Below are 17,418 nucleotides of genomic sequence, written 5' to 3'. Positions count from 1 at the left end.
CATGGCCACCATTACTAAAAATAGACCATAGGGGTCAAATTGTAGAAATTTGTAAATAACTCAAAAATAGTTGGGCTTAGCTAAAATCTGGCTTGGTAAAATTGTTCAGCATGATGGGATGGACCAATGCCACAATTTTCAGAAAGATCCATAGACAAATGAATGAGTTATGGGTCCTGAAATGGATTTTAAAAAAATCTCCCCTTTGACAACTTGTAGGATGGATTGCATGAATGATTGTATGGATATCCTTAACAATTTTTTATCTGTCAAAAACATGGCCACCACTGGAGTTATTGCCCTTGAGAAAAAAGATGACAATGAAAGATTTATTTTATAATATGAAAACCGGGTGGATAACTAAGATGCTTTGTATTGATTAAATGGTTCTTGTGACAATAGTATGGTAAGGTCAAGAGTCCAGCTCTAGAAAGCTATAAAGACTGTTTTGGACCAGGTGAGTGATTCAGGCTCTCTAGAGCCTCTAGTATTGTATATACTCCTCCTCTGAAGGATAGGTTTATACTGCTTTACCCTTGCAGTTTTATGCAATGATTAAATTGCATATGTATTGTTTTATCTGTTGCAGTACTCATAATAAGCATTGTAAAAGTAAATTTTTTACATTACATTGATTGAAACGACTGCATCAACCAGTTACATCTAGCATGCCTAGAAGATCATCTGACCGTCACATCTAGTTACCCAGTACTTTTTTTAGGGGACCATATTGCAATTACCTTGCCAGTCTGTCCATCTGTGTGTCTGTTGTACTTCTCTGTTAACAAGTTAATAGAATTCTCAGCTCTGTTATATATGTGGTATATTGCTTTTACATGAGGACTTGTACAGCGTCTCCTGTCAAGTTTGGCAGAAGTGGTTGAATGGGGTTAGCACGAGGAAGCGTGCAATATCTTATTTTATTTTAAAATGTAACGTTACATTTTAAAATAAAATAAGATGTTGCAGCATTCAGATTTTAACATTTGTTCAAGTACATGTACATATGTTTACTATTTTTTTTTTGGGTAGTTAATTAAAATCTCATTTGTACATAAGAACTTCTAATTAAGTCAGTAGAGTAGTACTAACTTTTTTCCATGTACTTGGTAATCTTGAATATGGATATATGCCTAAATGTTTTCTTTTCTTAGATTAACTGAAGGTAATCCAGATTCAGTTCATGCCTCACTTCACAGATCTTCTAGCCTGAAAACTGATCGTGATACACCTCGTAAAAAACGTCGTAACTCTGAACGAAGGAAGACTATTACACCAATTCTCTCTCCAAGTTCATCATTATCTTCTGATACATCTAGTCCAACCAAAGACATTTCTAATATAGAAATTGAGTACAGTAATGAAGTCTTTCAAAGGTGCCCTCCTTCACATGGTGAGGAAAAGGAAAATTATGCTTGTAAGGATGAGGGAAAGGATTATTCCAATGAGACAAAATGGAGGGATTTAGATTTAATACAAGACAATACTGAGGATTCTGACAAAGCTGTGTATAAGTTTTTAGGAGAGGAAGTCTCAGTTGAAAAAGGCATTGTAAAGAGACAGAAAATGGGTATAACAATTATTTTGTTTCTTCTCATTTGGAAATTATCGCAATACCTTAGTTATTGCATATAGACATAACAAGGTTGTACAGACTTGCTACAGATCTCTATATAATATATATTTTTGAAGTTGTTAATTGATTACCTACTATTGGCATTGAAAAATTTCAATTTGGGTAGGTGTGAATGTTATACTTGTCCCCACAATATTCAGTGGATTAATTGCAGAACAACTACTTTCTTGGTTCAAATACTTACAGAGAAAATATTATCTGCAAGTGAAAATGAAAAATTTTTGTGGTGACTTTAATCGATTTGGAATTAGGGGCCAGAAACAAGTGTTTTCCTATTGTCAACTTGAGTAAAAGGGAATGTATTTCTTTGAAATTGTACAACAAGTAGCCATACCTCAAAAGAAAGACCTATTTGATTTCAGAGAATTAACTTGAACTATTTAGGATTTGGGGGCTTTTAAAAAAGAAGGCCACTTTGATTCTGGTCAATTTTTTATCCAGTGTTAAATGTCTAATCTCAATCAAAATTCAAAGCTGTATTAGGTTGATTGGTGTTTCAATGTTTGCCCCAACTGTTCAGGGTTCACCTCTGGTATCAAGCTGTTCCCTGCAAAGCATTTTATTTTTTAAATTTTGATCAATTCTTGACTATTAGGGACTTCAGTCTTTGATTTAAACTTCACATCACAACATTAGTTATTTGAAGACTAAACACGGAAAACAGACACATTCAACAAAGAACCTAAAATAACTAAAATATTACACACAAAGCAACAAAAACAAACAAGCAACTCGTACTCCACCAAAAACTGGGAGCATGGACCAGGTGCATGGGTAGGGTAAGGGTCCTCTGCTTTTCTAGAAAAAACCACTGAGTTGCTCATAAAAAGTAAAGTCCAGGGTAGACAAAAGAGGAAAGAAAAAAGATCAAATGTTATCACAGGTCATGTATTATCAATTTGTATTTTACTCAAAAGATTTGACTTATTACTTTCATCTATTAGAAAACATTATAAAGATGATTAAACTCTCCCTTGAAAAATGAAACATGTACATTGTTCTTTTTTTTTTTCAGGTATTGAGTTAATGAATCGTGAACGACAATCATCAGAGCATGAAACAGTTGGCAGACCTCAAAAAGTTTCAGAAAGTGATTCTGTTTTGTCAAATCCAGTAACACCAACAGAATCCAGATCATTTAAAAAAGAAAGAAATGTTGACCAGACCATATGTGTAGAGAAAAAATCTACTTCGCAAAACTCAAAAACTACAGTGGAAGACAACGTTTCGAAAGTTGATACAGATGAATCCTCAAATTCTCCCAAAAATACATATGTTGAAGAGCATATTCCAGAATTTAGCAAAGCTAAAGAAAATTTTGAGAGAGCTATTGCAATGACAAGAGTAGAAGAGCCCTCAGTAGTCACAACTAAAGTCATACGGAGGTTTGAGCCTCGTTTTGATGCAGATACTCTAGAACTGATTAGAGAAATTGGGTCGGCTATTTTAAACAGTCCTCAAAAATCAGAATTTGAAGAAAAAGGGGATGAATCAACTCAGCCTGAATCAGGGCTGGTAAGACATTTTGTTAGAAATATAGAAAAGAAAACAAAAGACTTAAAGAAGAAAAAAGAAATCATCATTATTGACAAGGATTCTCAAGAGAGAAAACAGTCATGGAGATGGAGTTCTCCAACAAGCCAGCAGACTGAGACTTCTCCTGGGTCACCTGCCAAAAAAACACTTGCACAATCACTCAGTAGCCCTGTTCTTTCAATGAAAAATTTCTCACCAAAGGGTGACAAGACTTTATCATCACCTTCTGGAAGTCCTCCTCAGCCAGTAGAGTTATCCAGTAGTCCTAGTAAATTTCCCTCTGGTTCTCTTCAGAAAGGAGGGTTATTTAGTCAGATTCTACCAAAGGAAACCAGTGCTTCAGAAGGTGCACACAAGAGTTCTAGTGTCTCAGAATCGCTCTTAGAGGAAAACATACCTGATGTCAAAAATTTAGTGGGGAAATATGAAGGGTGTCAACAATGTACTAGTTCAAGTGGTCATAGCAACACACCCTCTCTCCCTGATATAAAGGAAGATAACTCGAGCGAATCTCTAAAAAGTTTAGATCAAAATGAAAAAATAAAAAAAAATTCTGAAAGTGACAATTCCAGTGGACATTCTGACAGTGAAGACCCAACAAACGAAAATTGTGTTCGCTTGCGCCAGTTACGAAATCAGCTAAAGAAAACAAGTCAATTAACACATCGTCCTAAATCAGTAGAAGTGGTATATCGTAGGAATTCAGCCTCACCTGGCATTAATTGGTTCAGTGTCGACAGTGGTAAAGGAAATCAATCTGGATTCTCTCTTGAGGGCAGGAAAGTCAGAAAGCTTCAAGGGAAATCCCATCCTTTGACTAAACTTGAACTACGAAGACAATTCTATAATACAATGTAAAAATCGTGTCTCAGAAATATATTTGATTTCAAATGTACATGTAAAGATTTTTCATGCTTCAAAATTTGGCAGAAAGCAGAGGGTATTTTAAAGATTTCAAATCGTTTTGATAGATGCAATCATTCCATTTTGAAAGCTGTACATTTAACATTGCCAAGTTGAGATTTATGTATTGCTATACATGTATTTATAGAAGTGATGCAGTTAAATACTTGATAATTATATTCTGTCTGTCATCTCTCTTTTCTTTTGAATATTTTTATGGTTATGACATGGTGTGAAATATAAAGCTCTGAAACCTGTCTTAAATGAATTCTACATGTTTTCTTGATGGAAACTGAATACCATGTTTCAAAAATGTACATTACATCACTTCTATAAATAACTATACTTTAAACAGCTGTGATAATATTTTTTTGTTATCTGAGTGTAACTGTTGACCTGAAGTTTCTTTGTTTTTTTTTCCAGCTTGGATTTTTCACTGGGCTTTATATAGTTGATTAATTGGTTCTGATGCAATCTTTCTGGCTATGTTCATTACCAGTAATTTTATTTGTTTATTATTGTTTTCTTTATATTACAGTTTTATTAGATGGGAACCAATAAATTTGGTTTTAGTTGGCCTAAAGGTTCCATCAAAGTCAAGATTCAAGACATCTCTTATCAAAATGTTTTCATTCATAGATTTTGTAGCCCTGAAAAATTTGCAAAACATGTCCTTATATGTCTTTCAACACAAATGTATATGTCAAGTTTCCGTCAAATATTTAATAATTTCCCATATCATGAACAACAAATGTGTTAACTTATTTTGTAATAATATACAGCTACAGCTGTCCAAAATTAAATTTGAAGTCTAAAATTCATATACAGTATGCCTGTACTTAAATTATTATGTGAGGCAAATTGGTAATGACTGGTTAGAAGGAATTGTCAGTTTTCATAATAAAATTATGTGGTTCAACCAAATACTGATGTCATTAATAAAGGAAATTTTTAAAACTTAAAAAATTATTTTTTTTTATAAATCAGCAGGTGCAATTGATATTTAGGCAAATATGTGCAAACAAAAACATGTCCTTGTAAAGCTGTAGATTTAATCAAAAATTTTATGTTTACACTTTGTTGCTTGCAAAATATATTTGTAATTACATGTTTTACTAAAAATTGTAACATTGTTATGTGTAGGTCACTCTATTCAGAAGCCTTTTGCCAAGTTTCAAGGGTTTATTAAATGTGTTACTGAAATTATGATTAAATAACTGGATAAGTAATTTCTTAGATTTTGACTTTTGTCTTGAAAATTGTTTGTGCAATAAAAGTAGCATGATTGTTATCAAAACAACCAGGTGATTTTTCATCCAGATTTGCTTTTTATTGGATCAGCATTTAATTCTTGATGTTTTTGTTCTTTGTCAATATAGAAATTAATGAATTAGCCCACAAGTTGAAAACAAAAAATTAATTCTTAGGTGCTAAAAATTGAGTACTATCTATAAAAAAGATAGCCGACACAGTACAATTTGTTTTCTTTTTACTATTTAAAGAGACATTTTCATCATATCAAAGCACAGGAGTTTGTGATAGTTTTGTTTTGTTCAGCTATGTGTTAGTTACAATGTTCTGCTCAAAAAGTGCTGTTAAAAGTCTTTGAACATTTCATTAAAGTGTGTGTTTATTTTTCTTCAAACATATTTAGAAAAAATCCTTTGTTTTTTCCAGCTTGGAAATATCTGTTACCACCAGAACAGTAAAAATGGTTTAGCTATTTCTCTTGGCAGTCACTTCTTGCACATGCATATTCCCTGATGCTACATCCTTTATACTGCAATTGTTCTTTGGCTCCACCTACTTTCCTACCCTTGCATGAATTATCGGTTTATCATTGTATCACTGTAGGGGGCCTCTAGTTTGGAAGAAATGTAATAAGCATGTATGAAAATGAAACTGATTAAAAAAATGATTAAGATTGTAGTATAAAGAAAAATACAGTATATTGACTAGAAATAAACATGATTTACATGTATTAGTAATTCGGCATGAATAATAAAAAAACAACAAGAAAAGAATATCTGGCAAAGCCTCAGGTTTTAACTAAATTCTAAGCCTTATCCATGTGTTGTTTCAAGTTATTTCAAGTCATATCACTGTTATTGTCTATTTTGATAGCAGTTTGGGTAATATTATGTCATGATTTATTTTTTCTGTAAAAATATGTTGATACGTAACAAATGCTGGAAAACTTAAGTTTAAATATGTTGTACCAAAAACATGTATATGTATTGTTGTTTTGTGAAATACCTCCACAATATGTTACAAGTTGTTATTACTCAAATATTTTCATTTGATCAAGTGAAGTATCTTTAATTATTTTCATATAATTGGGTAGTTTTGGACACATTTTTTGTTTTATTAAAGTCATGGTACAGAGTAATAATTGCTTGAATTTTAGATCATTTGTTTATATAAGGAAGACACAAGTTCATTCACAAATAAGTTTACCCCAAGAGTATTCCTGGTGACTTCACACTGAGAAGTTCATTAATGAGTTTTATGATTTTGTTAGCTCATCCAAGTTGTGATTTTTTATGACTGGTGTTTTAACAAAGTTTAAAAAAAAAGAAGAGAAGTTGAAATTGAAATTGAAAGACAAGTCCTAGACTTTTGGGAAACTGGTAGATATCTGTTAATTACTTATTGAAAATTGGAAAAATTGAAATTTCATTATTGTAAAATTGCAGCTTGTTTGCTATTGGAAAAAATAAACCTCAAAATAATTTAATTTTTAATGAAACTTAAAATATTGTTCTTTTAAAAAAACTGTCATATTTTGAATTCTAAAAATAAATTTTGAAATTAATAGTACCTTGAACAAATTTAACAAAGTAGAACTCCACCTGATCAACTGAGTAATACTTTAGTAACATTGTTTTTCCAGTCCTTAATGTATATTTTGTTTTGCTGTAAACATGACCATATCATATGGTGCTTTATCATTGTGCAATTAGAATATTTTATCATCTGATGTAAGTATTTGTTATTGATAATAAACATTGCTATTTTTAATACTAAAATGTCTGAGTCTTTTCTGTTGAATGTGAGAACAAACTGGATGTTTTTAAGAATGTCAGTAGTTTTGATGACATTGTTGCTTCCAGACAGACTTTATCTTAGTGTCTTTGGCTTAATGTTGTTGCTAATGGAAATAGTGGATTGTTTACCAGGAAGAACTATATTTGTGTAAGAAAGTTAGAGTTCAGTAGCACTTCAGTTAAGAATCATGCAAAATGTGATACATGGTTGGAAAGCCTTCATATTTTTATTTTTGATATTTTGTTTGAAATGCTTAAGTAAAGAGAAAATAACATGTGGATTTTCATGCAACCCTTGTTTATAAGAGATATTAATTATATAGAATGTACTTGTAGAATTCTAAATTAAAGGAGATAACTCTGTAAATGACACTGAAATACAGCAAAAACCATTAGATTTTCAATGTGAGCAAACAGATTGGAATGATTGGTAATTCATTTTATCATATAGACATATAAAGCAACTTAAAAAATAAAAATGTATGGCCTTCTTTGGGGGGGGGGGCACATATTACAGAACTTGCATGATTCTAACAAAGACTGATACTGTAATATTTAGGTCTTTCTTCTTATACCGCCACAAAATATTGTACATGGCTCTGTCGTCATCGTTTGTTGTCGGCGCTGTCTCCTGTAGACAATTTGTGTCTGGAATAATGTGAGTAAAAGTGAATGAATGCCAGGCATAAGACATACATGTAAGGATAGGTTTGAACTTGCACCACAAAGGCCAATTTTCGTTACTGAACCTCTTTGCATGCATGAGTTTAATGTTTTGTGGTACCTATCAGATTTTGCAAGTTAAAAGCTTTTTATATTTGTAATTCATTTTAAAAGTTTTGCATCTGTATTCAACCGGTCAATTTTAAGTGGAAAACACTAAATGAAACAAAAGGTCGGTCAAAATGAGTCGTGCGGATGAAATACAAATTGGCCTCTGATATGGAACAACACCACAGCATTGTACATATTTAGCTGTTTATAATCAAACCACTAAACATTCCAATTTCAACACATATTTTGCACTATTAAATTCTTTTTTGTTTTGTTGTTTTGCCATTTTGGGGGGTTTTGACCTCAACAATCACAACACCTTACATGTCACTGGTTCATCAGGGGAATTTTACTATAAGCACTACACAAAACATAATTCATATGTAATTCTTTTTAATATGTCTCTTTCAAAATTCATAAATATGTTCCAGGCGATTATTCAGCTTAATAATATATTGATGTAAAAAGATTCATCGACGTATTCAGACTTTGAAAAGGAGGGATGCCAGCCAGGATTCATCAGAAAAAGGGGATACTAGGACATTAATTGCCATTTTTGTCAATTTTATATAAAGATGACAAATTTTCCAATAAAAAGGGGGGTGTCAAACCTCCTGCACCCCCTCTGGGGCCGCAAATGAGAATAGAGAGACTTCTTTTTCTGGCCTTGAAAGATGTTCAATTGAAGTAAAAACTTGGCATTTAGGAAATTTAGCTTTAAATTTGCAGAATGTGTTCAGAAACATAAACTGTGTTAAGCATGTACCATGATCGCAGTTATTACTCAAGGTTACAGACCACCAATTCAACCAATGAGCATTCGGAACGTACGCAAAAATAGTCCTACGCAGAAATTACCCCTGTTCCTCATAGTGCTGTGAAAAAAGTTCTCATCTTATTTAAAAAATTTAAACAGTTTCTGAAAGGAAAAACATTTCTGTACATTTTATAGGTGCATTTTGCTTCTTATGATGTGAAGCCTAATCTCCATAATGATTTTTAAATATACCCCTATCTTGTGAAAACACTGGGATTTCCCATGCTATTTATAGACCCTTCACTTCCGGTGACCAGTACTGCACTGCAAGTCTGCTAACCCCACATGCCATTCTGAGGATTGTGAGCTGCCATATGTAGAATCATGCTGGTATATAGTCCTCTGCAGGTTAAAGTTAAGGTAAAGTCCAGAGAAGCCATTGAATATTGTGAAATTAGCATAGAAGCCTATGGAAAGTGGAATTAGTGGTTTTTAGCCTCAAATTCCTCAACATTTCGTTAATACTTTATAATTTACAAACCGGAAGTGAAAAACAGTCATTTTTATACGACCGCAAACAATTATTTCTGTCGTCTAATGGAAAGCGGGAGATATATAGCGATCGTGGTGTCCGCCCCAAATCCGCAACTCTTCTGGAACCGCTATAAATGGAATTAGATGAAAATTTCACAGATGGCCTTTGGGGGTTTCATGATGGAAAATATGGATTTATCATTTGTAGACCAAGTATAATTCTTATAGGTTGTCAAGTTGTTACAGACAGCGTTGTGTGATATTAACATTGATTCACTCATAGGGTCTTTACATAGAAACTAATACTATATTAAAAGCCGTTTTCGACATGACACAGATTGTATCCTTGTTGTGCGAGCTATAATGTACCGTGGTTCTCAACCCTGCAAAGGAAGAATTGGGATCGCTACTACATACTTTAGGGCATAACTTTTTGTAGTTGTAGGTTTACACTGGCCTGGAGCTGGAATATCAGTTTACTTCTAGTGCTCCTTTGTGCATTTTTGTACCGTATAATCAGTTTCTTTATTTCTGTTTTAACTATGGACTCAGACCTTTTTAAACTGATTTTTAGGTGTGTTTGTTCAATGGCCAGATTTAAAAAGTGGAAGATTTTGATCACGCCAAAAAGTGCTTTAACCCTACCGCATTTTGTGTGCCTGTCCCAAGTCAGGAATTTCTGACCTCTGTATGTATTGTTTCGTCGTCATTTTCAGTTTACGTTAATGTTGCTGGAGTATAGGTTACAGACCACCAATTCAACCAATGAGCATTCGGAACGTACGCAAAAATAGTCCTACGCAGAAATTACCCCTGTTCCTCATAGTGCTGTGAAAAAAGTTCTCATCTTATTTTAAAAATTTAAAGAGTTTCTGAAAGGAAAAACATTTCTGTACATTTTATAGGTGCATTTTGCTTCTTGTGATGTGAAGCCTAATCTCCATAATGATTTTTAAATATACCCCTATCTTGTGAAAACACTGGGATTTCCCATGCTATTTATAGACCCTTCACTTCCGGTGACCAGTACTGCACTGCAAGTCTGCTAACCCCACATGCCATTCTGAGGATTGTGAGCTGACATATGTAGAATCATGCTGATATATAGTCATCTGCAGGTTAAAGTTAAGGTAAAGTCCAGAGAAGCCATTGAATATTGTGAAATTAGCATAGAAGCCTATGGGAAGTGGAATTAGTGGTTTTTAGCCTATATGGGGATTACTTTTTTCGCCGTACCTGTGTATTATATTGTTTCTGGGCCAACTACAGCCTGTCATGTGGTTTCTTCGTCATTCATTGAATATATCAATGTGTGGCATTAAGCTGACATTTTTCATCCCGATGGGTTTGTTGTCTATTAAACATATTAACTATATCCATTCCCGTGATATATTATTATATTGATATATTACATTTTGGGGTTTTTGGTCCTTCAGGATCAAAATACCTTATGCCACGGGTTCATGTTTGGAACTTCCCTTCTATTTATGAACTCTACACGAAAATATAGTCAAAATGTAATTTATTTGATATTATTCATTCTCATTTTTATAACCAGTAAATATGTTTCTAGTAATTGGTCAGCTCAATAATATTCTATCATTTCTCCAAAAATAAACAACAAAGATTTAGTCTTCAAATTAACTGAAGATTTGAGGGACTCCTTTTTAGCCTTGAAAGATGTTTAATAATAAAATTGCATTTAGGGAAATTAGTTCTTGCAGTGATGTATAAAGGAACATTTAATGTGTTAAGCATGTTCCATTTGTACACCTTCAACCTACCATTAACATTTTATGACACAGAATCTTTGTTCTTATAAATTGGTATAATATAAAGTAGTAGTATAATACTTGTATCAAATACTAAATTAAAAATCTTTAATTTACAGGTATACAGGCATTAGCTCAAAAACAATACGTTTAAGATATTCATTGAGAAAACCATCAACCCCACAGGCCATCAACCCCACAGGCTTTGTCATTTTTATGTGTCTATTATTTTAAACTTTTTCGTCCTCAGTAACCCGGTCATTACGTAATTCATTGAATTCACTTGGTAAGTTGATCCGAAGTCAGATGTGATAATTAACAGAATCTAAATTGATTGACTGATGAAATTTAAACAAATAAAAAATAACTGTTACAGACCAATCCATTGTATGATAGGAAATGATAAATATTTCTTGCAATTATTTGTGTTTTGTATTTGAAAAGATATATGCTCTTTGGAATCTGGATTCACTCTTCTATGTTTCTTCTGCAACCTGAAATTATAAACCTTGCATTTAACAACTTAAAAAAACAACATATTTTGAATATGGCAGGACAGCGTACCTGCGTTGTATTAGGATGTAAGATTAATTGACGTGGCTCAAGCAGAATCTCTAGGGTTCGATCCTTGGTGGTGGAGTATAATTTTGTGAGTCAAATCATGCTCTCCAGTTACATTTGGAATGAAATGATTTAAGTAACAGTCCTTGTAAGAATCATGCAAATAATGTAAAATATGATGCATCCTTATAAAGGGCTACACATTTCTATTTTTGTCATTAAATAGCTTCATATGTCTACATGATGGAATGAATAAACATTCATTCCAATCTGTCTACTCTTAGGATTTAACTCACATTGAAAATCCAATAGTTTCTATTGTATTATAGTCATTTACAGAGTTATTTCCCTTATTTCTGATTCTACAATGCATTCATAATTTTTATGTCTTTAGAACAATGATTCTATGAAGTCCACATGTAATTTTCTGTTTACTTACGCATTTAAACAAACTATCAAAAGCCAAAATATGTAAGCTTTCCAAACACGTATCACATTTTGCATGATTCTTAGCTGGAGTGGAACTCAAAATGATTGATTGTTGGTGTTTAACGCCCAAACACCAATATTTCAGCTATATCCAGGCGATGAACTTGAAATGGATGAGAATAATGTACATGAAATGATGATGAAATGAAAAAATGGGTGGAGACACAAGAATAATATCGTAGACGAATTTTGATTGCCACTGGAAATAAGGAGAGGGGTATAGGGTCGGGCAATTTGGCCTTCTGTGGCGACCCCAGAGTGTAGAAAGCCAGGGGTAACCCATTCCTCCACATGGGACACACTACCCAGTTGCTTTGTGAGCAGAGCGCCCTTTCCCCGGCTAGGGTCTGAGCACTATTTCGTCGCCTTTTATGACAAGCTTAGCGCTGCTGTGAATAAAGATTCCGAGAAAGTTTCATTCAGTTCCAATCAGTGGTGTAGGTCGGACGGATACACCATTTTATTCCATTCACTAGAGTAGAGGGTGTAACGGATAAAAGATGGGTCCCGCCATGTCCCCATGATATGTGAAACCACAAAAAGATTTTGATCTAAATCTAAAAAAGGTGCACAATGAATATATGTAATAAAGATTCTGTGAAAGTTTCATTCAATTCTATTCAATGGTATAGAAGGAGTAATGACGAGATGGGTATCCCCATGTGCCCATATTAAATTATATTACTAATTCCATGTTTTGCTATTGGAAACTCCCTATTTATTTCTTACCGATATCTTAAATAGGAGGTGCACAATGGGAACATGTAGTAAAGATTCTGTGAAAGTTTCGTTCAAATCCAATCAGTGTTATACGTCGGACATCCCATCACTATAAACTCCATAATGCAAAGTGGCAAAGTGGGGTATAACTACTACTGGTATTATTATAATAATCATATAGTAAGAAAAGCCCGTGGAGTATTTTACAACTACTAAATCTGACTGCCTTGCCACAAATTTTCTGTAAATAGTGGCCTTTTAAGTTATAAGAATTTCATTAAATAAAAAAATACAAGGAATGAAAAAGTCTATACATTTTTCATCATTAACGACCAAGTTATATATACACCATAACAAAAGGACTTACCTACGCGAACTGGTTTCAAACACCGGTGACCACATCCAAATTCACAACAGAATTGGCCCTTAGGACAATTTTCATTGCTAAAGCATCTGTCATCACATGTAGAGAGCATTCCTTCTCTAAACTGCGGACATTGCAACCTGCAACCTTTAGGAAAACAAGTTAATGTATAACATTTGTCAGAATTTTTTAGCGGCGCCGTTTTTATTTAATTATATATTCACCTCTTTGAAGGTTTTAAAAGAAAGTTGAACTTTCAGATGAATGGATATAAAGTTATTAATAGTATCAACCTCGTTTCTTTGGAGAGTATCTTGCATGTTATGTCTTTCCTCGTGTTAAACCGGAGAATAGGTATGGTGTATATGTCAAAGAGACAGCAGTCCCCACAGGAGGATCGAACGGCGAGAAAACCCTCAAATCACAGGGCAGACTGCAACTGGCCCCAAAACAAGAGTATACACATTATACGCAGGTACAGCGAAAGAGTCTGCCCATAATATACTCAAGTAACATAAAAATAAACTAAAGGTGAACACGAAACAAGACATCCAGAGGCGCAATGTGGAGGGGTTAAACATGCACCTTCATAATTAATTATCACTTAGCAGCAAGTTACATAATGCGCAAAGTACATTGTCATCTAACCTTTTAAAATGTTTGTTTGTTTGTTTGTTTTTGTTTTTTGTTTTTGTTTTTTTTTTAAATAGGTTGCATAGTTCCGTTCATACGAATGAGCAACTTGCATAGACATTACAGTACAAAACCAAGTAGTGTAGCCGATGCTGCACCAATATCTGAGGAATACAAATTCAAGTTAATCGAACTTCAATGGAGTTTGTTTTACGTAATCAAGATAAAAAATCACAAAAATGCTGTAATTTTTGTTAAAGATAGGTATTGTTAAAGATAGGTATGTAAACTAAAGGATAATAGAAAGGTAGGTTTTGCAGCACTGTGGTCTTTTCACTTTCACTCCATTTCTTTCTATCAGTATACAAATGTCGTCTTTTCACCTAACTTAAAATAAAGGCTGAAGTATATCTTATTTTTCGCACGTGTAAGATGAATATGTACATGTATGCTCGCGAAAGAACATACGAATAGAGACCTTTGGGGATTTTTTTTTTTCAGAAAACCCCGATTTAAAAGTTAGGCTCTTACCTGTCTACTGTTTTGTTAGAGCCGTCTTCTGCAGAATATTATCACTTGTAAGTCTTGGTAAAAATAGTTCTAGCTAAAAAGTTCTCGCATATGATTGTCATAAATTGCTGCATCTTAGAATTGTGAAGAACTGATCGGAAGGTTTTTTTTTTGGGGGGGGGGCGGGGGGAGTAAATTGTCATAAATCGTGTTGTTAGCCTGAAACTGGAAACATTTTGAGGCCCCGACACATATTGTCATAATTTGTTCTGAATGTAAGATCTCAGCAGGACAATTCCAGAATTGTCATACTAACGGTTTCAAATGTAAGTTAGAATAGTCCTCACTTTTAACTCTTAATTCCAGACAAAAAGCCCAGGAATATCCGAGTACAGGGAGTCGAATGTTTTACAAAATTATTCGTGCGTATAATAAAATTTTTGTATGCTAAATCTATGTAAAACAATATCGTTCGTTCATCATTACCAACAAGGCTGTTAGCTCGATAATCAGTAATTTAGAGCCAAAGTGTTCTTTTCTATTAAAACGGTTTGTTCTTGAACATGAATAGTTGTTGCTGGAATGAAACTGTTCTAAAGATTCTATCAGCAGAAGGTGCGGCAATTAATTTCAATTTTAGGAAAATTACCTATAAATTACAATGTATTGTTCAAAGTAGAAGTGTAAGCGAATTTAATATGTCTAAATTAGACTTGATCATTAGGTGTAAAATCAGTGCTACTTGCAGTTGTCGAAATATAACTTTTCGTATTGCTAATATATATAGCTACAAATAATATCATTATACTCACTTTTGACTTCAACGACACAAAAAATAAGAACACACGCACAAAATATCGCTAAAGCTGGCTTCATTTTTTTTAAACTCAATAAACCGGCAACATGGAGATATTTACAAATATCGTCCACAGCTGATTTTATATTGTCATACCGATTACATCAGATTGATCAATCTTTATTTTACGCAATTATGATTTCAAATTTTCAACAAAGCTCTGGCTTCGCAGCTGTTTTAGATAATAAACAAGATTACTTACATCATCTACACCAGAAGCAAAATCATTGACAAGTACATGCACATCAGTTTACACGACATAGTGACCCTGCAATTACAGGAAAACAGTGCGAGAAACGGCCTATAGTTCAAAATCACACCCGTACTCATTTTACATAACAACTTTATTTCAGTTTGTTTTTTTACCCCGGTCGGTAATGAATATAAGTGATAGAAATTAAATGACAAGAAATAGTATAGCGAGAATGTGTATTGTGAATATGTCAGAGTAATCAAGGGAACCAAGGTTATAGCGGTAATCAAAAGAATGTAACCCAGGGACAAAGACCAGACATGGAAAACAGACATTCACAACAAAGAACATAAAGTAACTAAAATCATACATACAAAGTAACAAAAGTAAATGAGCAACCCGGACTCCACTAAAAACTGGGAGCATGGACCAGGTGCACCGGTAGGGTAGGCGTCCTCTGCTTTTCTGGAAACACCCGCCGAATTGCTCATAAAAAATCAAGTCCGGGGTAGTCGAAAGAGGAAAGAAAATCTGACACGTTGAACAAATAAGTTCATGGTGCATACGGATACGCCGTAACGATGCACGAGTTCATGATGACGACCATAAAACTTCTGTAGTGATGACTTCAATCTTGTAGCAACATAACCCTGTTCTAGAAGCCTATTTGTTAGAGTTCTAGCGCGATACAAAAAGTCTGCATAGTTTCGGCAAGCTCTGGCATAACGTATGAGTTGTGATATGAACACTCTATACGCAGGAGCCAACAATTCTGAATGAAAAGTCATCACGTTTGTCGTAAAGTTTGGTCAATAGTTTTCCTTTACCATCGATTTCTAAGTGTAGGTCAAGATATGAGGCTGACTTCACAGTGTCTGTAGTATCCTTTATCTCAAGTTCTTTTGGGTAGATGCGATGTATCAAATCCCCGAAATTAGGATTGTTTAAAGATAACACGTCATCTATATAGCGGAAACTGAGATTGAAGGATCTAGCCAAACGATATTCTTTCTTTCTGATCAGATCAGCTATAAAGTCAGCCTCATAAGAGTGGAGGAATAGGTCAGCAAGTAAAAGAGCACAATTTGTTCCCATTGGAATGCCGACCGTTTGTTGAAAAACACGTCCACCACACTGGACAAATATGTTGTCGATTAAAAATTCCAGCATTTTGTAAACATCTTCCTTTGTATATTTGGAAGATGATTTGGAATTATTTCTTACAAAGTATGATATGAGGGATCTCTACCAAGAACTATATATTTATATCTAGGTGTACCATCTTTTTTGGAAAAACAACGATGTATAATGTTTTTAAGTCGGGATTTTAACTGAGTATGGGGAATAGAAGTATACAGTGTTGAAAAATCATAGGTTTTAATGCTATTATATTCAGATAATAGTCTTGAACTGATTGTCTCCAAAAGATCTTTCGAATTTTTCAGGATCCACATTGAATTAATACCACTACGGGAGTAACAAGTGTTGTGGTAGGACTGTAGACCCTCTTTGACAGTTGTGAGTATAGAAGTTAAAAGTTTTGAAAGAGGTTTGGTGGTACATTTTGCAGATCCAGCTATGAAACGTTGTTTGTATGGATTCTTGTGAAGTTTAGGGATCCAGTACATAGACGGTAAATCACAATCATCGTCCTTGGTAGAGAGACCAAAGGACGTTAGCACAGATTTATGGTTTTCCACAATCTCTTCTTTGGAAAGAGTGGTAGCAGTGTAGGTCCTATCACTGCTATTATTTTCTACGTCTACCTCTGATAATAAACATTGGATATAAAACGTTTTGCAGACAAAACAATGTTGTTTTGGGCTTTGTCTGCTGGTACGACAACATACTTGTCATGTATAGTAGACAATGTTTTTGCTACATCGGGATCTTTGAAAACTGATGTAGCCTTGGCACTCATTGACCTACTTGAAACCTTCATTCATTTCAAAATTAAAGACCTCACGGCCTTTAACCACTCTGAGAGAGAATCAATGTCTTCTTGTTCTCGTTTTATCCATTTTCTTGCATAGTCCTCGACGGCATCCATAAGAACTTTAAAGTTATAATTCCAATTTATGGCGCGTGGTTCACGGTACTTGGAACCTTTAGAAAGGATATTACGTAGAGATT

At 33.9% G+C, this 17,418-nt stretch overlaps 1 protein-coding gene across 9 annotated transcripts in view; it reads left to right on the top strand.

The window, feature by feature from the left end:
* The window catches only part of LOC148606911 (uncharacterized), a 40,512-nt gene extending 33,408 nt beyond the window's left edge, over nt 1-7,104 (top strand). For all 9 annotated transcript variants that reach the window (XM_088545685.1, XM_088545684.1, XM_088545679.1 and 6 more), the window contains 2 exons: nt 1,155-1,570; nt 2,652-7,104. In XM_088545685.1, the coding sequence (XP_088401811.1) occupies nt 1,155-1,570; nt 2,652-4,030 (1,795 nt within the window). In that variant the 3' untranslated portion in view covers nt 4,031-7,104. The remainder of the gene's footprint in view (nt 1-1,154; nt 1,571-2,651) is intronic.
* Nucleotides 7,105-17,418: the final 10,314 nt, after the last annotated feature.

The sequence above is a fragment of the Perna viridis genome, chromosome 9, assembly GCF_037379345.1.
Source record: "Perna viridis isolate PV_CMFRI_1.1 ecotype Kerala chromosome 9, ASM3737934v1, whole genome shotgun sequence".
NCBI lineage: Eukaryota > Metazoa > Mollusca > Bivalvia > Mytilida > Mytilidae > Perna > Perna viridis.
Note: the sequence above shows the minus strand (reverse complement) of the source record. Positions and strands in the feature narration are given on the sequence as shown.